Here is a 27,621-nt window from a genome sequence, read left to right as displayed (position 1 = left end):
GGGAAATATCTAAATCTCTCACCATCCACATCCCTCTTAAAGACTTCCAGTTTCTTTTCAAAAGCATTTATGTAACCAAACATAACATCAAGTGTCTTGCCAGTTCCTTGTAATTTAACATTTAAGTCATTCAAATGTTCACAAAAATTGTAAATGGAAGATTATAAGAGAGGGTTTCGCATGCCAGCACAAAAGTTACTGGCGTGCCATGTTTGGCACGCGTGCCAGGGGTTGCCCACCCCTGATCTAGATCATCTGCCATAGTGACTTAATGTTAGCAACCAACCTTCAGACTATGACTAATCAGGGTCAGTGACTTTGTGGACTAACCGCCTGTTTTTGTAAATAAACCTTTATTTATTAATGTGCTAGGCACTGTGCTGAACACTTGTTGGGATCGCAGAGTACTTGGCTTCAGCATCTCTAATGAATTCTAAATTATCTGCTTGTAGGTAAGATGTTGAGCTACTACAGGGCAAGGACCATTATCTTCCTCAGTTTTATACCCTCAGTGCCTAGCCGGGTGCCCAGCACAGAGCAACGTTCAAAAATGTGTGTGCAATGAAAGGTTGGAAAGTAGGTCAATAACCCCCCATAACTTGCTACACACCTGCATTTGGCTTGGTTTTATGGAAGAGCGTTCCTGGGAGCACAAGGACACAGCTTCCTCACGCATAGTTTGTCCAGATTCATCTGTGGGAACATCTTCAGGGAGTGCTGGTTCTGTAGCTGTTGGGCGGAGAGTCTCCTTATCATCAGAATCAGGGTACCACGCTTTGGTGTGTCTCCAGGGCTGTTTAAGGCTCCACCCGGGGAATTACAAAGGCAAAGCATTTGTGATATGAATTAGACCTTGTTTCCAGAAAAATCCCAGGAGGCAAACAGTAGAGGTGACATCATTGCTTATTAAAATGACGGTGCTGCAACCCCCACACTGCCTCATGGACACGTGACGCCCCGCCTCTCTGCTCAGCTTCATCTTACTCCATCCTGGTCCACTGAGCCCGAAAGTATGTCAGTCACACTCCTTCCACCTCAGGGCCTTTGAACATACTGTCTGGAATGCTCTTCCTCTTCTGTTTGCCTGCTCATCTTTCATCTCTTAGTTCAGATGTCACCTCCTCTGGAAAGCCTTCTCTCAACCCTCCGCCCTTGTGCTGTGCCCCGGCTGCATGCTGTCACGGTGCTCGAAGCTTTATTTCATAGCACTTACCAGTTTCCATGACCTATTTGTGATTATTTCATTAAGGTCTCTCTCCCCCACCAGGCTGTAAACAGCTGGAGTCTGCTTTGCTCAATTGTGTGTCTCCTCCAGTGGCCAGCAAAGCAGTACTTAACTGTGCTCAAATCATTTCCTTTTTTTGTTAGATCTCCTAAACGTGTATTTGGCTGAGAACCCAGAAATCGTCCTGATTGATGTGCCCTCTTCGTTTGATAAACTCTCAAAGACCATGCTGGTTTTTGGCCTACCTTGTCAGCTGTGGTCCTGATTAATATGCCTGGTTTCTCAATCCAATCATCACTGTTTTCTATCCCTTATGAAGTGGTTGCTAAGATTATTCTGTTTAAGGCCTAGAATGATGAACCTTCCTGAAATGGATGCTAACAAAATCGATCTCAAATGGTCCGGGGGAAACCAAGGTGTACTACTTCAAAACCACTATGTAACTACAGGTATCTCAAAGGTGGGGGGTGGAATCTCAGGTCAAGGCCACCGAGGAAAACTGCAGGATCGAGTAGCCATGGCATGCATAAGGTTTCAAACCTCAGCCATGTTCCTGAAATGAACCAACCTTACCCCACGGAGCCTCTCAATTATTTCTATGCATTCTACTAGCACTTTTTAGGTCAGACTGTTTTGGGTTTGGTACTATTTTGATTCAGAATTTACTTCTTTGGGGATATTTCTATTTGTTGAAATGATCTGTTCACACAAATCCTAAAAATACCCTTTTACCAGTCTCTTCTGATGGCTGAGAGAATTTCTGGCAGGCAAGTTATAGTACAATTTAGTTGCCTCCTCTTAAGATAAAGGATATGAATCATATAAAATATAAATGCTAAAATCTAGTTTTATCCTGCAATTATTTTAAACATACTGAGGCTGCTTCTCTTTAACAGACATTGCTCACATTTAAATAACTTTAGCCACAAAAAACAACAACAAATGAACAAACATGTGTCTCTGCTTTCTTTCTCCTAAACTCTAAGGAACTCCAATTGCAACCAGGGGAGCAGTGGGCAGTGGCAGCATGTCCAGGGCTAACCCCTGAACCTGTCTCCAGGGCCTCCTTTGCTTCTGTAACTGGTTTCCTGAGTCCACGCAGCCCTGAGGCTCATTTCTTCTGCCTCTGAGACCTTCTTCTTAAAGGGCCAGAGCAGCTCCGCCTATACTCACTCCAGTTGCTATCCTCTTGCCTTTTCTATCTTATGCCCTTCCTTTGTTTCACTTCCCAGCTTTAATTGACATACTCTCAAAATAAAAATACTAACTTTAGCCACAAAATAACTTTTGACTTTTCAAATCTTTTCATTCCCAACATTTTCCTCCTTAGAAGCTAATCAGTGTTCTTTTCACAGGCAGGTTGACATGTGGCCTAAAGAGAAATGTGATCGCATCATGAAGAGGAGATTAACATTTTGATTCTCAGATAGGAAGGCAGCCTCTGCACATAGGTTTCTGACTTGGGGGCGATAGTTCAGAATCAATGATCCCTTTCTTAGATGCAGCTAGACCAACCAGCCTAGCCTGAGGGGAAAAGCAAGCATTTGTACAGAACACAGCCAAACCTCACCCATTTCTCTTTTCAGCACTCTCATTCAAAAGGCTCTATGGGGTGGCTCCTCCGTTCTCCTGAAAATCACCTCTGACGTGGCCCTGGAACCCCTGAACAGAGGGGCATTTACACAGCACAGCAGAGTCTGAGTCTGAAATGCTTAAAAGGCCCACCCCCATTCCTGAGGAAGGGAATGTGCTAAGTTTGGCTTCTCGTGACCAACCTTCCTCATTTCACTCCTGAATGATAAAAAGAACCCAAAGAAAATTATTATTAAAAATATTTTTATTGACTGAAGCTGATCAATTCTCATAGAAGAACAGAGAGGCACATAGTATATTCTTAAAAAAAATTAAATTACAAGTTAAAATGGAAGTGTTTTAGACTTTAATATATATTTTTTTAAATGCATATAAAACTTGATCTTTCGGCAAGCTGTTGTTTGTGTGAGCCGATGAGACAACTACATATCATTTTATGTCTGTTTACACAGCCATGTCCAGAGCTGAAACCACAAGAAAAGAGAATACTATTTCTCATATAGTTGGAGCTGACTTCTAATAAGCTACTGGTTATAATGCAGGGGGGTCTTTTTCTCTTTTAGCATAATCCCAAGTTTGTGTATCTCCAATAGAGAATAAGTTCTAATTTCTTACATGTGAAAAACATTTGACATATGCAAATTATTAACTTGAAAACAAACAAAATACAGGTGTTTAAAAATTGACTTTCAGTTTCTGCTCCCCTTTGGTATGAAATCACTGCTTCTGCGGGATTACAATCCTCTTTTTGTTTTCAAGGTTAAGTACTAGGTATTGATGTCTGCTTCCTACCTTCTGCATAGATGAGAGACCAGCTTCTGTAGGAAGGAAATACAGAGTTAATAAAATCAATGATGCTGGATTGTGTGCTAGGAACTCCCAGTCTCTAAAAAATTAAATGTATCCTGCCTTGGCCGGTTTGGCTCACTGGATAGAGCGTTGGCCTGCAGACTGAAGGGTCCTAGGTTCAATCTGGTCAAGGGCACATGCCAGGGTTGCGGACTCAATCCCCAGTAGGCGATGAGCAGGAGGCAGCCAATCAATGATTCTCTCTCATAACTGATGTTTCTATCTCACTCTCCCTTTCTCTCTGAAATCAATAAAAATATATTTTAAAGGAATTAAATGTATCTTAATTTTCATCAACATAAGGTCATGCAAAATATTACAAATATGGAAACTTCTCAGCAGAGAGAGAGGAGGGATAGGAGAGAGGAAGAAAGGGAGAGGACTACTAAAGCTTTCTACTCTCACAGGTTTTTTTTAATGCTCTTATGCTTACATCAAAAACAACTAAAATGATGAATACCTTTTAACCTAAACTGGGTTCTACAGAAACTGTGCATGTGATGTGAAGATTTGATAGCAGGAAACACAAACTGAGAAAGTGCTTACTGGGTCAATAAACCTTTTTCTACAACTTGAAACTCCATGAAAAGACTTCATCCCAGATATTCAGATGAAATGTTCATTTACATTCTTTTTAAAATATATATATATTTTATTGATATTTTACAGAGAGGAAGGGAGAAGGATAGAGAGTTAGAAACATCGATGAGAGAGAAACATCCATCAGCTGCTTCCTGCACACCCCCTACTGGGGATGTGCCCACAACCAAGGTACATGCCCTTGACCGGAATCGAACCTGGGACCTTTCAGTTCTCAGGCCAACGCTCTATCCACTGAGCCAAACCAGTTAGGGCTGTTCATTTACATTCTGATTTTGAATGCTCTATGTGGTACCTGCCTTCAATTTAAAATTCTAGGTATTGAGAACAAGAACTTTTTTTTATCTCCACTTCTTATACAAGTAACTGACATTTTACCCTGATTAAATTTAGAAGGTATGTATAAATAGGTCAAACCAAAGAGAAAGAATTGCAGGTCAAACAAACGTGAAGCCTTAACTCCACCTTATCAGCGTTCCCAAGTTACTTATTAAATCTCCATTGAGATAGAAGGCGAGATAAGCAAGGTGACTTACCCACGAATATTGAATATTGAAGTGGACTTTTGTTTTCTTCTATTACTGAGAGCTGTTCCTTTGAGCTGACTCTTCTGAGGCTTCTAAGTTCTACAAAACAACGCCCAAATTAGTAACCAGGATAGAAAAACGAGAAGATACTTAAGAAGACAATATTCAAATACAGCAGGTGTTCCTTGAAAAGATCTCAGGGAAGTAACAAAATACAATGAAGGAATTTCATTCCACAACCAGCCATCCAACAAGGACCTACCGATTTCCTATTCGCGTGTGGGGCCCTTTGTCTCATGGTGGAGCAGGGATGCCGTTTGCTTTACCACACGTGTTGGGGCTGAACTCTGGCTAACGCCCAAAGATACCTGGCTCTTTGTCAGCCTCCATATAGACTTGGTGGTGAGCCCTTAATGAAGATAATGGTCATCAAAAGAACCAACCACCCTAAGTGTTCTCATTCACTTGAGTGCCTACTGAGGGCTTAGTCAGCATTGTTAGGTGTTTGGGGGGATTTTTTTTTTTAAAGAGAAAAAAGGAGGAACGAGAAGGATGATACCTGGAAAGACAGAGGCAGACACAGGTGATGAACTTCAGTTTGTAGGGTAAGCCCCCTTGGCAGCTGCGTCCTCCTCCCCACGGGGCCTATGTTTGAGCCTTGACAGCATTCCCCTCGGTGTTTCCATACCTCCCTGCTTGACCCACGCTGCCCTCTCCACTCAGACAGCCTTCCTCTGTATCTTACAATCTGATGGATTTGACTTTATTCACTTAAAAACACGATTCTAAAAGGGATCCATAGGCGTTAGCAGCCTGCCACACAAAAAGGGATGATACCGCCCTAACCGGTTTGGCTCAGTGGATAGAGCGTCGGCCTGCGGACTGAAAGGTCCCAGGTTCGATTCCGGTCAAGGGCATGTACCTTGGTTGCGGGCACATTCCCAGTAGGAGGTGTGCAGGAGGCAGTTGATCGATGTTTCTCTCTCATCGATGTTTCTAACTCTCTATCCCTCTCTCTTCCTCTCTGTAAAAAATCAATAAAATATGTTAAAAAAGAAAAAAAAAAAAGGGATGATGCCAAAGGTCTCAAACTCGTAATGAGGACATCCAGTCCCCTGTACCAGTCAAACGCCAAGTCCAGCCTCAGGCCAAGTTCCTCCCCACCCCCACACCTCAGCTCCTAGGAAGCTGCTGTGGGGGAAGGGGATGGGGTCAGCTGTGCTGTTATATTCTTTCCTTTCTTCTCTGTTTTTAAGTTAATGGTATATTTTTTCAATAGTTAATACACTGATGTGGTTTGAAAAGAAAAATCATGTATATTCTTATTTCCATCCCCTTTCGTAAACGTGGTGAATACCATATGAACCTTTCAGCATCTTGCTTCTTTTCACTTAAAAATATACCCTGGAAATATTTCCACACCCAGATCTGCCCCGTCTGTTTCACGGGTAGGCAATGTTCCTGCGAGTGGACACCCGGGCTATCTCCTAACCTTTGCTGTTATAAAGCAATCCTGCTGTGGAAGATTACTTGTCACACATGCAGGTGTGTCTGTAGGAGGGCTCCCCAAAGGCTCAGTTCTCCTGCGACTTTGAGGGAACAGAGCCGGGTCCCTGCCTGAAGGATGGAATGACTTGTGAGAGGGCCTGCTGCAGAGGCAGGCTCTGAAGTGAGACCTTTGTCTCTAGCAGCAGATGGCAAAGCCTGGAGAAGCAGAAAGGCTGCTCAGAAAGCTCCCCTATTGCAAAAAAAACGACCCGAGGGGCCCTGGCTGGGTAGCTCCGTCGGTTAGAGCGTCATTCCGATACACCAAGGACGAGGGTTCAATTCCCAGTCAGGGCACTTATAAGAATCAACCAACGAATGCATAAATAAGTGGAACAACAAAACCCTCTCTCCCTCTCTCTCTCTCTCTCTCTCTCAAAATTAAAAAAAGAGAGAGACCAGAGGGAGGAGTCTGTAAAATTCACTGCCAAGTGGGTTTTTGCTCATTGTTCTCCCAACATCCCAGAATCACTTAATCCACTGGAACACACATTCCATCTAGAGCCAATATTCTTCCCAACTGAATGATTATCTGACTCTAGCTGTGGGATGTTAAGTAAGAGATTTAGTCACTTTCCTCACCTGTAAAATGAAAGGTTGAGATTAGATATCCCTTCTGGGTCTGTCTAGCCCAAAAATTCTCTTAAGCCAAGTTTCACCCACCTCCATCAGCTTCAGTGACTTTTCCTCTATACCTGAGGTCACTGTTTAGCCTCTTCCCTTCACTTTTCCTACCAATTCCGTCAGGGTCTTTCCTGAGCATCCTGTGTGATGGGCCCTGTGCTATACCTGGGGATGCCACCTGAGTAAGAGGGGCACTAAGGGGCTCAGGGATGAGCAGGGAGCCATGGAGTCGGAGATCAGGTGCTGAGACGCATGCTCTGATGGAGACATACCCATACACACATACACATCCTGTGCTTTGAGGTCAAAAGTGAGGGAGCTACTGATTATGTCTCTGATAGGAATTCAACATCAGGCCCTAAAGAAGAGGCTGAGCCCTAGCTGGTTTGGCTCAGTGCATAAAGCTTCGGCCTATGGACCAAAGGGTCCTGGGTTCTATTCTGGTCAAGGGCATGTAACTTGGTTGCAGGCTCCTCCCTGGCCTGGACCCTGGTCAGGGTGCATGCAGGAGGCAACCAATCAATGTGTTTCTCTCACATCAATATTTCTCTGTCTTTCCTTCTCTCTTCCACTCTCTCTAAAAATCAATGGAAAAATATCTTCGGATGAGGATTAAAAAAATAATAAAATAAAAATAAAGAAGAGGCTGAGACAAGAGCCTGAGGCTGGGGATGAGAAGGAGTGTCAGCGATGATACTGAAACACAGCAGTTCTGCTGCGACACTTGCTTCGAAAACAGGAGTTTTCTCCAACACATCTGGTGTATCGGGGAACAAATCTGAGCCCAGTGTGAAGTTTGCATTTGTTCACATGTGATTTTTGCCCACGAGAAACACAAGGTGAAATGTACCCAGCTGGATTGAGCCATGCCATGTAGGAATGCACACACACACACACACGCACACACGCACACACACATGCACACATGCACACACCCTGGCAGCCACACCCACCCACCCACATATGCTGCTACCCCTCCGCATCTGATACCCCTTCTTCTCCCATTTCCCAATCAAACTCCAGCTGGAACCTCTCTGACACGCGAACTTCATGTCTTTTTCAAGGCGAAGTGCCATGTTTACTGCAGTACTTCCGTTATGCTTGCTTTTAGAAAGTCCTTATGTGTTAGAGGTACATGAGGTATTTATGAGTAAAATGATATGATGTGTAGGAGAAAACGTGTATGGACGGGGAGACCAAACAAAAATGACAGGAAGTTGCTGGCTGCTGAAGGTCTGTGATTACAGAATTCCTTCTACATCCGTGTGTACTTAAAATTTTTTATAATAAGGTATGCTTTTTTAAATCCCCAAGTAATCAGAAAGAGGAAGTTTGGGTGCAGTGACATTAGAGTATGACATTTTCTTCCTCAAAGCCAGCGTGCTGCCCCCTCCCCCCGAGACATAAAGAAACGTGCTCGCTGCCCGGCCAGCGACGCGGTGCAGGAGGACTCGGTGAAGCGTTCAGGTACTACACGTGGGGCCAAGAGAAGAGGAAGCACCTACCTTCTTGGCAGCGCCGTTGGCATTCTCAGAGCCGATGGGGAGCAGAGTGCTCAACTCCAGGTCCGTGACCATCTGGCGAGATTCTGCCAGCAAACGCTGCAGCTTGCTGGTGGGAGAAAAATCGTCCTGGGGAGACAACGCGATGTCAGCATCCATGAAATGAAGAAGCATATTTCAATGTTTAAGTATACACTTTTACCTAGTAAAAGTACCAATGCTTTTACATAAATACCTTTATAGAATAAAAGTATAAAAACAAACATGGAAGCAACTTCAGAATAGGGGTTAGCTGGGGGGCGGGGCGTGGAGAATGGGAGAATGGAAGAATGTGGGAATTACACCTTATCTGTAACACTTCATCTCTTTGCATGTTATAGTCTTCATTTTTTGTGTGTTTAAAATAATGATGAATTAAAGTTGATATGTCAATCTCAACTTGGAGAGCCTGAGGGACATCTTGCCTAAAGCTGATCTGTAGGATACTCGCAGGAATACGCCGGGCTTTTCTAAGTGCAATACAAACCTTTTCACTGGGCAACGCTGCATCTTTGCACCCAAACAAAATCCTAGGTGAATTCCTTTTCTCAGAAGGGGACTCTGTCTCCAGCAGCTTCTCCTCCTCTCTTATGGCAGCACCCACACAGTGGGAATGCTGGATGGCAATGAGCTCGCTGCGAATAAGAAACCAAACGGAAACAGACATCTTGAAACGGTAGCGAACATGTACCAATACTCTTATGCTTACAAGTATCTCGACAGGACAAAGAAAAAGTTGTTTCTCTTCTTTAATGAAGTTGTAAGTAGAACACTATAGATCTGAATAGACCATTTGAGAAAGATATTATAAATTAATGCATACCCTTTGCAATAAGAATTAAAACAAGATTCTTAGTTAAAGGGTAACTATAGAATAAAGAATTTCTCTCCTCCCCCAGCAAAAAAAGAAAAGAAAAGAAGGCTCAGAGACAGGATGAACCAAAAAGAGGGAGAATTAACAGAGTATAATTTCTGAAAATTTTAGTGTTTTGGTTTGTGAGACCGATTTCTGTCAATGGCATATAAAGGTCCTTTTGTGTAAGTAGAATGGCACGGCTGTGGCTCATTAATTCTATAGTTTCTCCAAATCAGAGAACAGACACATGCAGCTAAGCTTCTAGGTATGTTATTCGAGTCGATAACGAAAGCTGCCGTGGCTCGGATGGGAGGCAATGGCCCCTCCTCCGCCATGTAACCTGTAACTAGGTGAGAGCAGGCTGCCCTGGCTTCTCCCTCCACGGGTAACCTCTAGCTGCCAAATGGAATGGTGTACAGATGTGAGCACTCAGATAATAAAGTGGGTCACAAGTTCTCACAATCTAAGGAAAAGTAGGCAAATAGAATTATCTTTTCTACTTCATCACGTACTTGTCATGCGATGCCCGGCATGTGCCTCTGCTGGCCGAACAAGGAGTCACTCCTGCTTATTTCATACCAGGGAGGTCAAAATGGTCTCGAAAGAAAACTCCACATTTAAGTTTTAATTTTCTTACATACATTAAACTTAATATATTTCCTCTTTGCTCTTATAACCATCTGACACTGCTTTTCACTTAACATATGGGTGTTCTTGTAGGGTAGTGAAGTCTGCAGTGGTGCCCTACCCATAGATACCATTATCTAAAGAAGACCTTTAAAAACCAAGTATGACCCTGGCTGGTTTGGCTCAGTGGATGGAGCACCGGCCTGCAGACTGAAGGGTCCCGGGTTCGATTCTGGTCAAGGGCACATGCCTTCGTTGCAGACTAGATTCCTGGCCCTGGTCGGGGCATGTGCCGTAAGCAACCAACCCAATCGATGTGTCTCCCTCACGTAGATGTTTCTCTCTGTCTCTCCCTCTCCCTTCCACTCTCTCTAAGAATCAATGGAAAAATATCCTCGGGTGAGGATTAACAATAACAACAAAAAACAAGTATGAACACATAGCACTTAGTATGACAACCAATTTTTTAAAATTTTGCAACTGACAGAATACCTATGCGCATGATTGTTCAACGACTCAGGCTTCTAAAAGAGCCAAAGGACAACCCATACAATGCAAGTTCTAGAAACAAAATGTAGTCATAAAGTCCTATGAAAGTCAAAGGCCTCAATATAGAAACTCTGTCTTTTCTGTGATTTAAGGCTTACCAGGTAGGTTTTATTTGAAAATAGCTGACATTATTATAGCATCACTTAACCAAAAAATTCAGCCATCCTGACAACATGATGAGTCTGAGTAGTGCATATCAGCTAATAATGCATATGCAGCTTATGCTAATAACTAACCCATTTTCTTCTCATAGCTTTTCCAGCCTGTTACATATAGGTATTCTTTCTCTTGCAGATTTTAAAGAGCAAGAAAGTTTGGAAAATGTACAGTGAACGCAGAGGCAGGAGCAGTTGGGTATGTAAGTGTGTGTGTGGGCGGGGAGCAGGGTGCAACCCTGGAGAAGGATGTTACCTGGGATCCAGGCAATGCGTTTGGTCTGGACACAGAGACACAGCTTATCCAGCCAAACCCTCCCAGAGCCGCACAAAGTGACTCACCTCTTTGTTATTAAGTAAAACATATCTTCCCACCCACCCAGCATGGCTCAGTGGTTAAGCATCGACCTATGAACCAGCAGGTCATAGTTCGTTCTGGCCAGGGCACATGCCCTGGTTGCAGGTTCAATCCCCAGTGTGGGGCGTGGAGGAGGCAGCCAATCAATGGTTCTCTCTCATCATTGCTGTTTCTATCTCTCCCTCTCCCTTCCTCTCTGAAATCAATAAAAATATTTTTTAAAAACCGTATCTGGCCCTAACCGGTTTGGCTCCGTGGATAGAGCGTCGGCCTGCGGACTCAAGGGTCCCAGGTTCGATTCCGGTCAAGGGCATGTACCTCGGTTGCGGGCACATCCCCAGTGTGGAGTGTACAGGAGGCAGCTGATCAGTGTTTCTCTCTCATTGATGTTTCTAACCCTCTATCCCTCTCCTTTCCTCTCTGTAAAAAAATCAATAAAATATTAAAAAAACAAAACAAAATCGTATCTGCCCGACCCACAACAACCGGCTTTGCTTTTAACCAAAACCTTTGCCTCAAAGGCTGTGCTAGGTGCAGGCTTTTCACTGGAATCAAGTTCAGTTTCCACGCAATCAAAAACTCAACAGCCTCGGCTGCAATGCAGAGGAAACAAGTTGCCTCAATATCACTCGTCTGCAAATATGAGGTGGCTACTGCACTGCCTGCACGGCCAGGGCCCCCTGGGTGTTACGAACATGAAACCTCACTAACCTCGTGGAGTTGTATTTTGTCCCACTGGCACTTTCTGCACAAGTGCACACAGACTTGTGGCGAACAATTCTCTGCAGTTTGGAAGGCTTGAAGATGTTCATCCACTCCACGTCGGACATCTGGCCTGGGGCCTCGACGATGAAGTTACTCGGGTGGCAGCACCTGAGCTCACACGTGTCGTTCTCGCCCAGACAGGCTTCGCTTTTGTGGCAACATGAGAATCCCGATCTGTCCAGGGGGTCTTGGCATTCGGCATCCAGCTTCTCGGGCCGTTTTGAACCAGAGCAGTCAGCCAGGCCCAGGTAAACACTGACATCGTGCCAGGGCTTCTCATCAGACGAAGCCGATGTTTCTGAGAGGTGTTTCTCTTCCATCTGAATCCCAAGATCATTACCTCTGGGGGATTTTGCGTGGCTCTTGCACAATGTACTTTTACTTTCGGGTTCAAACAGGAGTTTTCCTCCCAGAGACCAAGACTTTTGTTTCTCCGTTAAGTCTTTTGCAAACAGAGATGAAACAGCAATTACACTTTTTCCCCCAAATGAAGTATTAACCTGTAGCTTCTTTTCTTTGCACGCTTCACAAGAGCTCTTGCCCGACCTATTTTGCTGAACGAACATGGTCTCAAATTTTTGGTCCTTACCCAGTGACTTCTGATATTTCTCCTTAATATCGACTTTTGGGTGGTAATTTTCAAGGTCAGATAAACACATGTCTCTGCTACAGTGGTGTCACAAAAAACGGAAGTTATAAGATACACCCAATACTGTCATTTTCAATAGTTCACCCAAACCTCATTAGCTGAGCCACATTCTAATAAGACCCATTTGCCTATTAACAAAGAAACAGGAAAACTGAGGTAAGAGCAGGCTCGCCCTCAGCTGGCCGAGCTCCTCCAGCAGCTATGCACAACGTTCTTTGCACGACTTCTTTTGGGCCAGTGCCCTGTCTGTGTATTTTTATTTGCCCTTATTCCTAGCCCCGTGCCTATATGAATTTCTTTTCTCAGATGGCTAAATTAGGGTCATGCCTAAAATTCTAAGCGCTGGTCTCACCACAACCTGGGATTAAAATGTTTATTATTAACTCACATAGATTTATTCCCTACTAATTTATTCCCTACATAGGGAATAGCAGTAGATGCTGGCCCACAGCAAGTACTTAAAAATATGACTAAAAGATGGAATAAAATACAAGATTACACTAACAGCCTCTTCCTATGGTTACCTGGAATCCAGGGCCTTTGATTCCTCCATCTTCGAGTTATATATGTGTATTAACTCCTGAGAATTCTCCACATTGAAATTCAAAAACTGTAGATCACTCTGTTGTTTTACGTAAATCTGCAGTAGATATTGGTAAGTCAATATAAAGTGTAACAATAAAACTAAATTGAGCCAACAATTGGGCACTTTCAAATGTTAAAACAGATCAGATAGTGACTGGAGACACGTTAAAAACTTGTGCTTTTGTTTTTTTTTCCTGTGTTAGCACTGAGATTTGTTAGTCCAACTTGTTTCCTAACTTTTAATGACTGTAACAAGACCCTATCTGCTACAATAAATATGAAATACAGCTAATGTAGCTGGGATTCCAAAAGCACCATAAACAAAACCAGCAGAGGTACACATTTCCTAATTTGATGTTTGTTTTTAAACATTTCCCACCTGATAATTGTAGAAGAAATGTAACTGGGGACATACCTGTCTCAGACTATGCAGTTCTGCATTTGTTCGTTCTTGCTTTGACTTCGCAATATCAAGCAACTCATCTTTCCTTTTCTCTCTCTCTGCTATTAAAGAAAAAGTATTATTAAAATACTTTTCATCAGCCACATTAACACAAACCTCTTCATGTCCAAAAAATATTTTGAGACATTGGTATGAGTAGAAAAAATGTTTAAGAAATCAGCCTAGCAAATAATCTTTTAAATTATGTCAAGAAATGGGTTTATTATAGTATCATCTAATAAATTCCATATATTTTACTTAGGAAATCATAACAGAATATGAGTAAAAATTGGTGAATCAAAAAGAAAAAGAGACTGTCAGAATATCCTGTGTTTTTTTCTTCCCCTGATCTCCCACAGCATTTCATTCATAGCATTTGTTTGGTACTAAATTTTCTGGGCCTATGAGTTTCTTAGCAAATAGCAGAGTGCCTGGCACACAAATACTGATCCAAAGATTGATTGAATTCAGTTCTGAAGCTATAAATATATCTTAAATATAGCTACCGAGCTATATATGTATCTTTAGCAATATAAGACATTACTTTGAGCCCTAGCCGGTTTGGCTCACTGGCTAAAACGTTGGCCTGCAGACTGAAAGGTCCCAAGTTTGATTCCAGTCAAGGGCACAAGCCCAGGTTGCAGACTCAATCCCTAGTTAGGGGTGTGCAGGAGGCAGCCAATCCATACAAATTCTCTCTCATCATTAATGTTTCTAGCTCTCTCGCCCTCTCCCTTCCTCTCTTAAATCAATACAAATATATTTTTTAAAAAAAGACATTACTTTGAGACAGCAATCCTAATAGTGGAAATAGTGACCCCTACTGGTAGAAAGACGTATTTTCCACATGAGATTCAAGTTAAGAATTCAATTTTATTTGAAAAATTTTAAATAAAATGCTGCATTTTGCCCCCTTTACTTTATAGGAATGTATTCTCTTCCTAGAAGGCAGGGCATTGAGGGTAGGTGTGGGTAGACAAAAAATTTAATTTTATTTATAGTTGGAATTTTACCTCCAAATCTATGATTTCTCTAATACATGCTACCAAAATGAAAGCCTAATAAAATCCTCTTGGCTGGCAGGGATAGGCATAAGATCTATATATCAGTGATTCTCAGCTGGGAGCAGAGAAAGGAGAAATTTTCACTACTGGAAAATGAGATTCTGGGGTAGGGAGGGAGGGGATAAAGTGTGGCAGAATATGGAGAGGAGGGAATGAAATTTTTGTTTACCAGAAGGGGTGAAGTTAAACCTTACTGACAAACTTGCTTTTAAATCATTAAAAATGTATCTCCAGCATTATTATTTTTAGGATCATACTGATGTAACGAAACACGTAACTATTTTTCCAACCTTAATAAATTAAGGTCATCTATTTGCAAAACTGAAAAAATGTGGAATTACTAATTTTTATATAGTATTAGCGCAAGTATAAACAATCTTCCTTCTTCAATTCATAAGTCTGTCTTGATGGATTTTTAGTGAGAAGGACAGTCACAGGCTTAAGCTGGGAGGGAGGGCAGCTCATTTTACAAAAGAGGAAACAGGGTCAACTGGGAGGTGTTGTAACAGTTTAAAAATTCCCTGCCTGGCCCCTGCCCACCCCTCAAAGGTGCTTTAAAAAAAAAGAAAAGAAAAAAATGACTTTGAGAGACTGTAATTCCTTTAGCCTGCGATAGTAGTATCGTAAAAAGCTTAGTATCCTATTCAGTCACTTAAACGATTTTTTACCAGTAAAAACCAATTCATCGTGCAGGCAGCTCTTCTCTTGTTTGAGGCGAATGATCTCTTCTCGCTGTTCGTTATTCTCTGTTGTCTTTTCATTGAGATCCTCTTCACAAATAAAACAAACAAAAAAAAGTTCTCAAATAAACACTAGTTCTTAGAAGAAGACACACATTATGACTACGTCTCATGTCCTCAGCACCCTTTCCAATGAACAGGAAGTCCTGTTAAACCTACAGCCAAAATCTGTCCCATCTGCAGCAGCTCATGGCAATGACCCTGGCCAAGGCTTTGCTACCTCTCACCTGACTGGTCTCCCTGCTGGAACCGTGCCTGCTGTCCACAGTGCAATGAGGGCAACCTTTTCAAAATAAAAATCTGCTCACATTACCTCTGTTAAAAGCCTCCTCCCATACTTAGGTTGAAATCCAAACTCGTAATAAGCCCTCCTGGCCTGGACCGGCCCTGCCTGTCACTCTCCTCCTTCTTTCTGTTCCTTGAAGGTGTTCCAACCTCAAAACCCACTAGGGCTTGTGCACTTGCTGTTCCTTCTGCCTGGAAGGTTCCCGGCCCAGATCCTCACATGCCAGTTCTTCCCATCACCCAGGTTTCAGCCCAAACGTTCTCCTCAAAGATGCCTTCCAAGTCCACTCAAACTGAGTTTCTATATCCCTCATTCTCTAGTCCACTATCTATTTTCCTGTTTTTCTTTTTTAAAAAAGTTTTTTGAAATATATTTTTATTGATTTTTTACAGAGAGGAAGGGAGAAAGAAAGAGAGTCAGAAACATCAATGAGAGAGAAACATCGATCAGCTGCTTCCTGCACACCCCCCACTGGGGATGTGCCCACAACCAAGGTACATGCCCTTGGCCGGAATCGAACCTGGGACCTTCCAGTTGGCAGGCCGACGCTCTATCCACTGAGCCAAACCGGTTAGGGCAAAAAAGTTTTAATAAATATTCAATTTATAAAATAAGGCATACTAACACTAAAACAGGCTTTTTCCGTGAATATTTTACCTAGGTATGCACAGTATTTAATAAATACTTATCAAATGCCACCATGTACCCCAGGGGCTGTGCTATTAACTGCAGATCCAAACAAAGGAGACTGAGTCGGCCCCTGCTGCCAAGGCCTACCTTATGGTCCTGGTTCTAGCTGGAGCCACAAATGGACACAAAACTCTGACCTGCCACAAGCCAGAGCATCATCAGAACAAGACCGAGTCGTCTAAGTTGAATCAGTCACAACAGTCACACAATCTCAACAGCAACTCGCAGCCTCACGAGGTGCTGTGGGCACGCCACTGGGACAGAGGGAGGGTGGCCTCCACACCCCACGGCTTTGTCACTCTAAGGGGCTTGTTCCACAGTGGGAGTCGGTCTTCGTGTCTAAGGGAGTGACTATGTATAAAATGATAGCGCCTCTGCCCACAGTGGGGAAAGGCCAGAGGAAAGCAGATCTACCTCCACAGCCTCTGAAGACACATTTAAGTTTTGACTCTATCACCTATGTCCATAGTCAAGTACGTAGCACTAACCTATTTCGTATACCTACCCTTCAGTTCATTATAAAACCTCAAGTAACATTACTCAGAAAGAAATGAATCATGGAGCTACTGTGAGAATGAAAATAGAAAAGGAGAAGGAAAATAGAAAACGCAAAGGAACCTTTAAAAATAAAACATGCTCCAAAAGTCACTCTGGCAGATCATGCCGTTCTCGGCGACTCCTCACTGCTCCCTGCCTGCCTCCCACAGTTGCTTGCAAATCCTCCCATGAGAAGCAGAGGATATTTCTCCACCACCTGACTTCGGGTTGAGCCACGTGACTTGCTCTGCTCAGTAGAGTGAGGGGGAAGTGAGGTGTGTCAGGTCCTCACATTTCTGCTTCCTCTCTGACACTTCTGCCTTCACCGTGGGAGGAAATGCCTATGGTGAAGAGATGAGGTACATGAAGCGGAACTAGCCCAGATGAGCAGCGTGGCCTCATCAGCTTCCTGCCTCATGAGTGTACCAAAGACTCACTGCTGCCTGCCACTGAGATACTGTCCTTGCTTGTTACCGAGCAGTATCAGCAGTACTGACTGACTGGTGCAGCCAAGGCAGGATTATGTAACAAATATCATGCATTATGCAATTTCCCCAACTCTGCTATATATCTCATAGCACAGAAATGACATATGAAATGAACATTTCATGGTGGGACCTAGATCTACTCTTGATCTTAAGATTCGGTAAACCTGAATGAAGGAATATATTCCCAGAATAAAATGCTTACATTTATATCTCTTCCTTACCTTTTAGTTTATTGATTTCGATCTTAAAGGTCTTCAATTTCTGCTTATAGTCTTGCTTTTCTTTCACGATACACGTCTCCACCATCTTGGCGTCGCGCAAGGCTTGCTCTAGCAATTTAAATTTCCCCGAACAGTCTGCAATGTGATTGACTGCCTCAATAATATCTTTGTCCTAAAAACCATATTTGGAAACTATTACAGAAGATTTTTAAATTCCCACTAATCAATATGAAAAGATTACACTTGGTGTTAAGACGTCATTGTGTGCCAGGTTTCAGCCTATGCACTTTTCACGTGTTAACTCATTTTATCCACACGGTAACTCTCCGAGAGAGGGGCTATATTTATCCCCAGGTGACCCATGAGTCAATAGTAAATTGCCCATGGTTACACAACTAGTTAGTGATGGAACTCCCATTTGAACCAACCAGCTGGCCCCAGAACCCAGTGCCACCCACCCTCGCTTACTGTCTCAGAAAAGCTTAGAGCCAGACAACTCAACTCCCTGGAATACTGCAGTAACAGGAGGGCTGGTGGCCCTTGAAGGGGCTTATGCTTTGAGTCACAGATAAATCCCAGGGGCCCCACTCTTCCTCCCCTTCTTTTCAGCTGCTAAAATGACAGACTCCAAGACCTTATCACAAACCTACCCAGATCAGAACCTCACTGTTGAGGTAGTTTTTTAATTACAAAAAGAGGATATCTGCTGGTTGAAAAGCAATTCAAACAATACCTAAAAGTATAAAAATAGTAAGAGTTCTTTCCCTCCCCCACTCAAATGGGATAACTATTAGCAGATTTTATTCCTGCCTAAGGTCACAGCTTTCTGCTCCAGCGTCCTATGCATGTTCATGAAAAACCTCACAGTCTACACACCTCACACTAGGAGGACTCGTGGAGAAGGAAAGGGTTGGGCAGACCATTCAATAGCTGATGGATCTTTGTGATCAGACCAACGTCAGCAAACCCCAACATCCCTATTAAGTACATGAACACAGTTCAGCAAATGCCAACACAGACGCATTAGTCGGCCAAGCCTTTTCAGCATCGTCATTAGCACTCACAGCTCTGCCCGGAGTTTGCTATGACGGAACCCACAGTGGTTGTTGAAGCCATGAAGCTGGTCATTACTTCACTAAAGAAATTCTGGAGCTTTTAATATTTTTCTCTTTAATATTAAGAAAACTTGGCCCTGATCACTTCAAAACATTAATGTGCTGGGGGAGGGAGAAATCACATATAAATTAGCAAGATTGTCCCACTCTACCAACATCATTCCCCCACTTGCCAGTTGTCCAACATGTGTGTTATGGCAAAAGAGACTGTTTATCAATCACTGCTCATGACATGTTAGTCACTATCTATAATAATAAAAGCTTAATATGCTAATTAGACCAAACATCCCTCCGGGCAACATTCCGGATGAAGCCAGGGCTGCGAGGGAAGCCAAGGTCCCGGGTGCCAGCAGCCAGAGGGAAGCCCGGGTCCCGGGTGCCAGCAGCCAGAGGGAAGCCCGGGTCCCGGGTGCCATAGGGAAGCCGGTGCCGGCAGCCAGGGGAAGGAAGGCCTCCTCTTACACCAATTTCGTGCATCGGGCCTCTAGTAAATATACAAAACTGCTTGATTGCTAACCATTTTTCTCTCCATTAAAAAAAATTAACAAGCCCTAGCTGGTTTGATAAGTGGTTAGAGCCACAGCCTGCGGACCAAACGGTTTCAGGTTTAATTCCTGATCAAGGGCACGTGCCTGGGTTGCAGGCTCGATCCATGTCCCTGATTGGGGCACGTGTGGGAAGCAACCAATTGATGTGTGTCTCTCTCTCTCTTTCTCTACGCACGCCCTTCTACTTTCTCTGAAAATCAATGGAAAAAATATCATTGGGTGAGAATTAAAAGAAAAAAATTTAACAAGCATTCTGATTGCCATGACACCTAACAATGGATCCCTCGGAAGAAAACGAGTTAATCCGGGTTAATCCGGGCATGCTAGACCATGGAATGGGACTTGGAGACAGAAACCAAAAGTGGAGTCTTGCCTCCTCTCCCAATGCCTTGAGGACATCATTTCAAACTCACTTCTCTCATTTCTAAAATGGTAGCTCTATCAATCTGCACAGCTATGGATTTAAGTAAGATTGTGTATGTGACTATCCTATCTAATAAAGGGGGAATATGCAAATTAACTGTTACTCCGTCACAAAGATTGCGGTGCCCATAGCCACAAGATGGCAGTGCCCAGTCCCCTAAGCCCAGCCGGGTCGGGGGGAGGGAGGAGGCGGCAGGCGCACAGTCCAGCTGGACTGGACCCATCCTCAGCCCCCAGCCGCCCAGGGCAGGCCCAAGGCGCAGACAAGCCTTGGATGGTGGCTGCCCAGCTGCCCAGGGCCAGTCCGAGGCTCAGGTAACCAGGGCCAGCAGAGGTTTGTGCTGCCGGCAGTGGCAGCAGCAGAGGTGTGATGGGGGCTTCGCCTTTCCCTGATCGCGGGGTCGCCTCCTGCCCCTGAGGGCTCCCCAACTGTGAGAGGGGGCAAGCCAGGTTGAGGGATCCCCCTCCAGTGCATGAATTTTCATGCACCGGGCCTCTAGCACTTTATAAACTACAAAGCACCCCAGTATATGGAGATCGTATTATTCTGAATTACCTTTAGCTTTATCATTGTAGTGAGAGACTGTTCTCGAGCCTGTAGCTGTCCTACCTGAGCAGAAAGTTCCACTAACGTATTGCTGAGATTTTCGTTTCTAGCCTGCAAGGGAACAACACATAAATGCTAATGTATGAGCCATCGAAAAGCTTTCATTACTGTCAGCAGCCACACTCTGTGTTCATTCTTCTATTTTGTTTTTTTTTCTTTAACTTTTTTTTTGGTAACAAAATGGGCTTAAGTAAGCAGTCATCAAAAGGAATACAAACATCTATTTCTCCATTACCTCTAGCATCCTCTCAATACAAGTGTTTGCTCTACTGAATTATGTTTATAAACATGTCTACTTCCTAATGTCTTTTATGTATAATTCTAGGTTGGCAAGAAAGAAGAAAATGAATGAATGAAAACAGAGTTCCTTTGCTAAACTATAGTAGTAGTGAACTTCTGTGCATTATTTTTTACTCTGTGTTGGGGTACTGCCACTTGCCAGATTTTTTTTAAACCACAGAACTATAGCTGATATAACTATTGTATATATCAAGCATGTCAAACTCGCGGCCCATGGGCCACATGTGGCTGACAATGAATATTTTTGTGGCCCAGCCAATATAACGGTATGTAAAAAACATTTTAATAAAAATTTCATAACTTAATTTTGACAATATCCTGTTATACATAATTATTAATAATGAACTACAATGTTCGCTAATGACGGATTACTATAATCGTGTTGCATTTATTTCCCTTACGCACCTTATGCGCAGGCGCACCATTTCTCTCCACTAATACTAGCAGCGAATATTTTATCAGCCGATGGCCACATCATTAGTCTTGTACTGACCTGTCTGGTGTGCGCAACAGGAAATATTTCACTTTCAGAGAACAAGAAAAATAGGTTTATTGCGTTACACTTATTAATTTATGCAGTTATTCAGTATCTTGTAAGTTAATGTTCAAGAAAAAATATTAATTTTTATTAAAATGTTCTATTATTTTATGTTAACAATGATTCATTTATTTCAGCCCTTTGTATTCAGCATGTCTCTATTGAAATAAACCTATGTTTCTATGAAAATTGGAGCTTTTGTTTTTTTGCGGCCCACATAAACTTAAACCTTGTTTATTTGGCCCGTGTTAACCTTTGAGTTTGACATGCTTGGTGTACATGATGTATTTATTGGTTAGGAAAAAAGAATAATCAGGCTTTTAAAAAGATATCTTCATGGAGGAAACTTAACTGCCTATTACTAAGTACAGTTAAGTTTCCTCCATGTGAAAAGACTACAATTCTAACCATACATTTTAACCATATGACATTCTGGAAAAGGCAAAATTATGGGGGCAGTGAAAAGATCAGTGGTCGCGAGGGGCTCTGGGAGGGAGGGATGGAGCACAGAGAGCTTTCAGGGAGTGAAACTTTTCCATGTGATACAATGCTGCATATATGTCATTATACATTTGTCAAAACCCTTTTGGTGATAATGATATGTCCTGTATATATATACTGATTGTGATAAATGCACCACCATGCTAAAAATGTCCATAATGGGGTGGGAGGTGGGGGGTGGGGTATGAGAAATCTCTGTACAGTCCACTCTATTTTCCTGTGAACCTAAAACTGCTCTAAAAATAGTTTATTAATTTAGAAATATCTTCCAGCTATGCAGCCCCCATAATGCATTAGCCCTAACCTGCAAAGTGGTGATATTTGGAGATGAGCCTTTGAGAGATAATTAGAATTAGAGGTCATGAGAGCAGGACCCCATCATGGGATTAGTATCCTTATAAGATACCAGAGAGCTTGCTCATTCTCTCTGTTCCCAACACAGCAAGAAAGTGGTTGTCGATAGACCAAGAAGAGAGCCCTCCCAGGAAACTGACCCTGCTGGCAGACACCCTGATCTGGGACTTCTCTCTGCCAGAACTGTGAGGAAAGAAACTTCTGTTCGTTAATCCCCCCAGTCTATGGCATTTTGTTATGGCAGCCTGAGCTGATGGAAATACTTCCTTTTATAAAAATTATATTTTTATTGATTTCAGAGAGGATAGGAGAGAGAGAGGGAGAGATAGAAATATCAATGATGAGAGAGAATCATTGGTTGGCTGCCTTCTGCACGCCCCACACTGGGGATTGATCCTGCAATCTGGGCATGTGCCCTTGAATGGAATCGAACCCGTGACGCTTCAGTCCACAGGCCGGCATTCTATCCACTGAGCCAAACTGGCTAGGGCTGAAATACTTCCATTTTTAAATTGAACATATCAATAGATTCTAGAATAGTTTTTACTTAGTTTGTAATTACAAACTCTCTACTATAGTAATCTGAAAAAAGAAAAGAGGCATACAATAAAAGCTATACCATTATTGTAAATTATTAAGCCCCATTGTATTACCAAGATTTATACTGAATATCATCACTATGAAACAAGAAGAATATGAAGGATGGAATAAAAAATGGCTTTCTGTCTGTGCCTCTCATAAAGCATGAGCTCAAAAAATATGTCTGATACCAGGCCAGTGTGGCTCAGTGGTTGAGCATCAACCAATGAACCGAGTGGCTGTGGGCCCAATCTTCAGAGGAGTCATACAGAAGACAGCTGACTGATGTTTCCCCTTCATCTACCTTTCTCTCTCTTTCTCCCTTCTTCTCTCTGTAGAAATCAATAAAAAATCTTTAAAAAGATAACTGATGACTACCCAGTTGATCAATCTTACAGATTTTATTTCTAATATGCCTTTAACATGGGTTAGATATCTGTTTATCATATCAGATAAGACACAGTTCTTTAGAAAGCATACTTTGAAGTGCCCAAAACTTGGTGATACTGCTCTCGGACTTTGAGATAGGCTTTCCAAAATAACCCATTGTTGATAAAATGATAGATGTTACTGAACCAAATGGCCCAACAGTTAGAAAAGGGTTGTCGTGAAGCTTCATCTGCAGGACAGACAGCTAACAGAGCAGTACAATGAGTACAAGACGAGGACGGTGGACAGCTATACTTTCACACACACGCACATGCATTTTCAATGGAACCATTGAAATATACCAGTAAATCGTCAATAAGTGAAACGCAACCACAATTTGGGCTAGTGAGGCTGATCACAAAATCAAACCCACCTCAAGGTCTTCAGAGAGGAGAGAGGAATGGGTTGCCTTCTGAGCCATTTCCTGAAGCTGCAGCTGAGTCTTCTGAAGAGCTGTCTGGCATTCCGTCTGACTAGATTCTAGGGTTTTTACCTTCTTTGTGAGTGACCGGATTATTTCAGTTCTTTTATGTAGTTCACCTGAGGGAAATTTCACCAGTCGCTTATTTGTGTTCAGAGCTGAAGCTTAAAATGCATTATTTTCCAATACATCGTTAAGAGGTAATTGTGCTAAAAAATTGTTTAAAGATAATTCTTCTTTTAAAAGTTTGTATTATAGCTCCAGCCAGTATGGCTTAGTTGTCTGGAGTGTCATCCCATACGCCCAAAGGTAGCAGGTTCAATTCCCAGTCAGGGCACATACCCAGGTTGCCAGTCGGGTGTGTGCAGGAGGCAACTAGTCAATGTTTCTCTCACATCAATGTTTCTCTCTCTCTCTCTCTCTCTCTCTCAAATCAATCAATAAGTTAAAAACAAAACACAATTTCTAAAGGTTCACTCCTAACACACAGTGTTAACTGGAGCTCTACTCAGCACTCTTTCCACATGTAAGCACTTTGTTCATCCGACTTTAATTCACATTGTATTTGTCTGTTTGATGGTGGGTATTCACAGTCCTCCTACTGTCATTCACACTGAACCCCAGGGCAGAGGGTACTGTGTTGGGATATGTCATTCCCATGAGCCCTTTTCATGTGTGAGCCTACAGAAGTGCATACTAGTACCAGTCGTGGCTGCACGCATTTCTGACCTTCCAATTTGCTGCAACGCTCTTCCAAAGTCAACACCTTCTGCCGATCCTCCTCCCACGACAGAAGTTGTCTCTGATGTACTGCAACCATTTCATTGAGCTCTTTGTCTCGATCTTTCAGTTCTCCAATGAGCAGCTGCAGTTCTTTCCGTTGTTTCTCGATAGTGGAATTCTCAACGTCTGACCCGATGTTCTAATCACAGAAAGTGGTTTCACACAAAATAAAACTCATCAATAGGATAAATCAGCCAAAGCCTATTTTCCAAATAATTATATCTTCTTGTGCTGCCAATTCAAGGTAGTGATGTTAGTTAGTTTTATTTGCTCTTTATAATGTGGCATCGCCAGGACCGGTTTGGCTCAGTGGATAGAGCATCGGCCTGCGGACTGAAAGGTCCCGGGTTCGATTCCGGTCAAGGGCATGTACCTGGGTTGCGGGCACATCCCCCGTGGGAGATGTGCAGGAGGCAGCTGGTCGATGTTTCTCTCCCATTGATGTTTCTAACTATCTATCTCTCTCCCTTCCTCCTGTAAAAAATCAATAAAATATATTAAAAAAAAAAAATAATAATAATATAATGTGGCATCAAAATTATGTATATTTAAACCAGGATCACACCTACTGTTCACTGCTTCTATCATTTTGTAATACCACACACACCACTCAAAAAGTGGGACTGTCCTGGCTGGTGGGGCTCAGGGGTTGAGTGTTGAATCATGAAACAGGAGGTCACCGTTCAATTCATGGTCGGGGCACATGCCCAGGTTGCAGGCTTGATCCCCAGTAGGGGTGTGCAAGAGGCAGCCGGTGGAAGATTTTCTCTCATCAATGATGTTTCTATCTCTCTCCCTCTCCCTTCTTCTCTCTGAAATCAATAAAAACATATTTTTTAAAAAAATTTTTAAGTGGCTAAATTACAAATGAACCCATCTCTGCATTTTTCTTTGCTGTCAACCCTTTTCTTGTATCAACCAACAATATTATCCCTCACCTGCTTCAGCAATTCTGGAGCAATCAAGTAAAGGGAAACATGAAATAATTACTGGTTAAAAGTAAATAATCTTCATAACACTTAACTCACTCTATCAATTTAACATTGGGACTGATCCAAACTCAACATACCTATTAAAAAAACAAATCTTATAAAGGAAAGTTTTCAAACATACACAGAAGGCAGAACAGCACAATAAACTTCCCTATGCTCAGAACCCAGGTCCTGCCATTATCAAGATTTTGCCATATCCGTTTCAATTTTTTTCCCTTTTTGTTGTTGATGAAAAAAATACATTTCACTCATACATACTTCAGTATGCATCTCTAAAAATGAACATTTTTATATAACCATAATGCCATTTTCATACCTACCAAAATTATCTACAGTAATTCCCTTTTAAGCATACATCATTTTAAAATCTAGTGCAGGAAAGTTGGTCTGACCTAAGTGGGGGTCCAGAATTAGCCACGGGGTGGCTCTATAATCTTGGACTAGTTTCTTAACTTTAAGCCTTAGTTTCCTTCCCTATAAAATCGCAATAACAGCACTGTGATTATTCTTAGAGTTGTGTGGATTACTCAAGGGGCAAGAGAAGCTCTGTAAAGTACTTCACAGTACTTGGCACATCACAGGCACTCAACAAGCATTAGCTATTAAGACTTTAAGTTACATTTCAAAATATGGTACTGTTCCCATCAATGAAATAAAGAGCTAAATGTATTACTTTAAGAATTCTATCTTGAAACCAGGTGGTGTGGCTCAGTGGTTGAGCATCAACCTATGAATCAGGAGGTCATGGTTCCAACCAGGTGGTCACCTATGAACCAGGCATGGTCAGGGCACATGCCTGGGTTGTGGGTTTGATCCCGTGTGGGGCAAGCAGGAGGCAGCGGATCAATGATTCTTTATCATCATTGATGTTTATCTCTCTCTCCCTCTCCCTTCCTCTCTGAAATCAATAAAAAAATATCCTATATAATAAAAGGTTAATATGCAAATCAACTGAAAGGTAGAACAGCCGGTCACTATGATGTGCACTGACCACCAGGGGGGAGACGCTCAATGCAGAAGCTGCCCCCTGGTGGTCAGTGAGCTACCACAGGGGGAGCAATGCTCAGTCAGACGCCAGGCTCAGTGCTGGCAAGCGCAGCGGCGGTGGCAGGAGCCTCTCCCGCCTCTGTGGCAGCACTAAGGGTGTCGTGAGGAGCTGGCCTAAGCCATCAATTGGACATCCCCTGAGGGTTTCCAGACGGTGAGAGGGTGCAGGCTGGGCTGAGGGACTCTCCCCCTCCCCCCGAGTGCACAGATTTCATGCACCTAGTATTTAAAAAAATAATAATTCTATCTTGCCCTAGCCAGTTTGGCTCAGTGGATAGAGCATCAGCCTGCAGACTGAAGGGTCCCAGGTCCAATTCTGGTCAAGGGCACATGCCTGGGATAATGGGCTCAGTCCTTACCAGGTAGCTGATCAATGATTCTCTCTCATCATTGATGTTTCTATCTCTCTCTCCCTCCCCCTTCCTCTCTGAAATCAATTTAAAAAATAAAGAATTCTATCTTGAAAAGTTCATGGAGGCCATGTACATCATTCCTGCTCTCTGAAAAATACGACTTGTAAATAAACAGAAACAACGAATGGGTAACAGTTACTAGTAACTAAACACACAAGAAAAGGAATTTGGAGTTAAGGGATTCGGAATCACAAGACCTGAATTCCAGTCTTTGGTAAGCCATTCATTCTTTCATTCATTTGTTCAACAAATACTTACTGAGCACCAAGTGGTTGGGGACACAGCAAGGAGCATATACTCTAGTACCGGAAAACAGGCAACAGACCAAGTATACAAAAAAGTTCATCCCATCGCATACCGATTAATGCAAACCTAGAGCAAGTTCACTTTCAATGCTTTTTTTTTTTTTTTTTTTTTTTGTAAACCGGCTGGGTGCTCCCCCACTGGCAGGTTACTGAGGACAAATTAAGGACAGGAAGGGAGGTGGCCTGGAGAAAGCTGCTCTACAAATGCCCACTGTCATCGTTAAGAACTGAACACCTGCCCTGTGGCCCGTGTGACTCAGTTGGTAGGGCACCGTCCATGCATCTACAGGTTTCCGGTTCCGGTTTGATTGCCCGTCAGGGGTTGCCGGCTCATCCCAGGTTGGGGGAGGGGGGGCCGTGTTTCTCTCTCACATAGATGTTCTCTCTCTCTCTCTCTCTCTCTCTCTCTCTTAAAAAAGAAGTGAGCACCTGGTCCCAACACTGGTCTAAACGCCTGGGTTGGACAACAGGTTTCTTCTGAGATAAGGAAACGGGATATGACACTCCATCCCTCCGGTTTCCCTTGTTTAAAATCTGAAGCGGAAACCGTGCCCTAAAGGCCACCCGAGTTCGGCCAAAATGCACGCCGTGCCCAGGCCGCTCACCTGGCGCCCGGCGAGGAAGGGCACTGTAGGGTTCATAGGAGTTTCCTCCGCCCCCGGAGAAAGTCGCTGTGCGCAGCGTCACCTTGGAAACGCCATAGCGCGTCTGCCCGCAGCGGTGGGGGTGGAGGTGGGGGGGGAGCCCAGA

At 43.0% G+C, this 27,621-nt stretch overlaps 1 protein-coding gene across 1 annotated transcript; it reads right to left on the bottom strand.

The window, feature by feature from the left end:
- Positions 1-3,109: 3,109 nt before the first annotated feature.
- On the bottom strand, positions 3,110-27,561 carry CCDC62 (coiled-coil domain containing 62). The gene is made up of 13 exons (XM_070399367.1): positions 27,477-27,561; positions 24,061-24,253; positions 23,284-23,450; positions 20,159-20,260; positions 17,517-17,688; positions 15,223-15,324; positions 13,464-13,552; positions 12,988-13,103; positions 11,761-12,480; positions 8,992-9,139; positions 8,469-8,594; positions 4,804-4,893; positions 3,110-3,636 (listed from the first exon to the last, which is right to left on the bottom strand). Exons 1-12 carry the CDS (start codon positions 27,510-27,512, stop codon positions 4,846-4,848), a joined length of 2,019 nt encoding a protein of 672 aa, XP_070255468.1. The 5' UTR covers positions 27,513-27,561; the 3' UTR covers positions 3,110-3,636; positions 4,804-4,845.
- Positions 27,562-27,621: the final 60 nt, after the last annotated feature.

This window comes from Myotis yumanensis, unplaced genomic scaffold (genome assembly GCF_028538775.1).
Source record: "Myotis yumanensis isolate MYYU_CA2020_CCGP unplaced genomic scaffold, mMyoYum1.0.hap1 SCAF_19, whole genome shotgun sequence".
Lineage (NCBI taxonomy): Eukaryota > Metazoa > Chordata > Mammalia > Chiroptera > Vespertilionidae > Myotis > Myotis yumanensis.
Note: the sequence above shows the minus strand (reverse complement) of the source record. Positions and strands in the feature narration are given on the sequence as shown.

Coding starts and splice junctions, on each gene's coding strand:
- CCDC62 (XM_070399367.1), bottom strand. CDS start 27,512: ATGAACCCTACAGTGCCCTTCCTCGCCGGGCGCCAG. Junction 17,689..20,158: donor CTACAATGATAAAGCTAAAG/GTAATTCAGAAT, acceptor TATGGTTTTTAG/GACAAAGATATTATTGAGGC. Junction 12,481..12,987: donor TCAAAGGCCCTGGATTCCAG/GTAACCATAGGA, acceptor ACACCACTGTAG/CAGAGACATGTGTTTATCTG.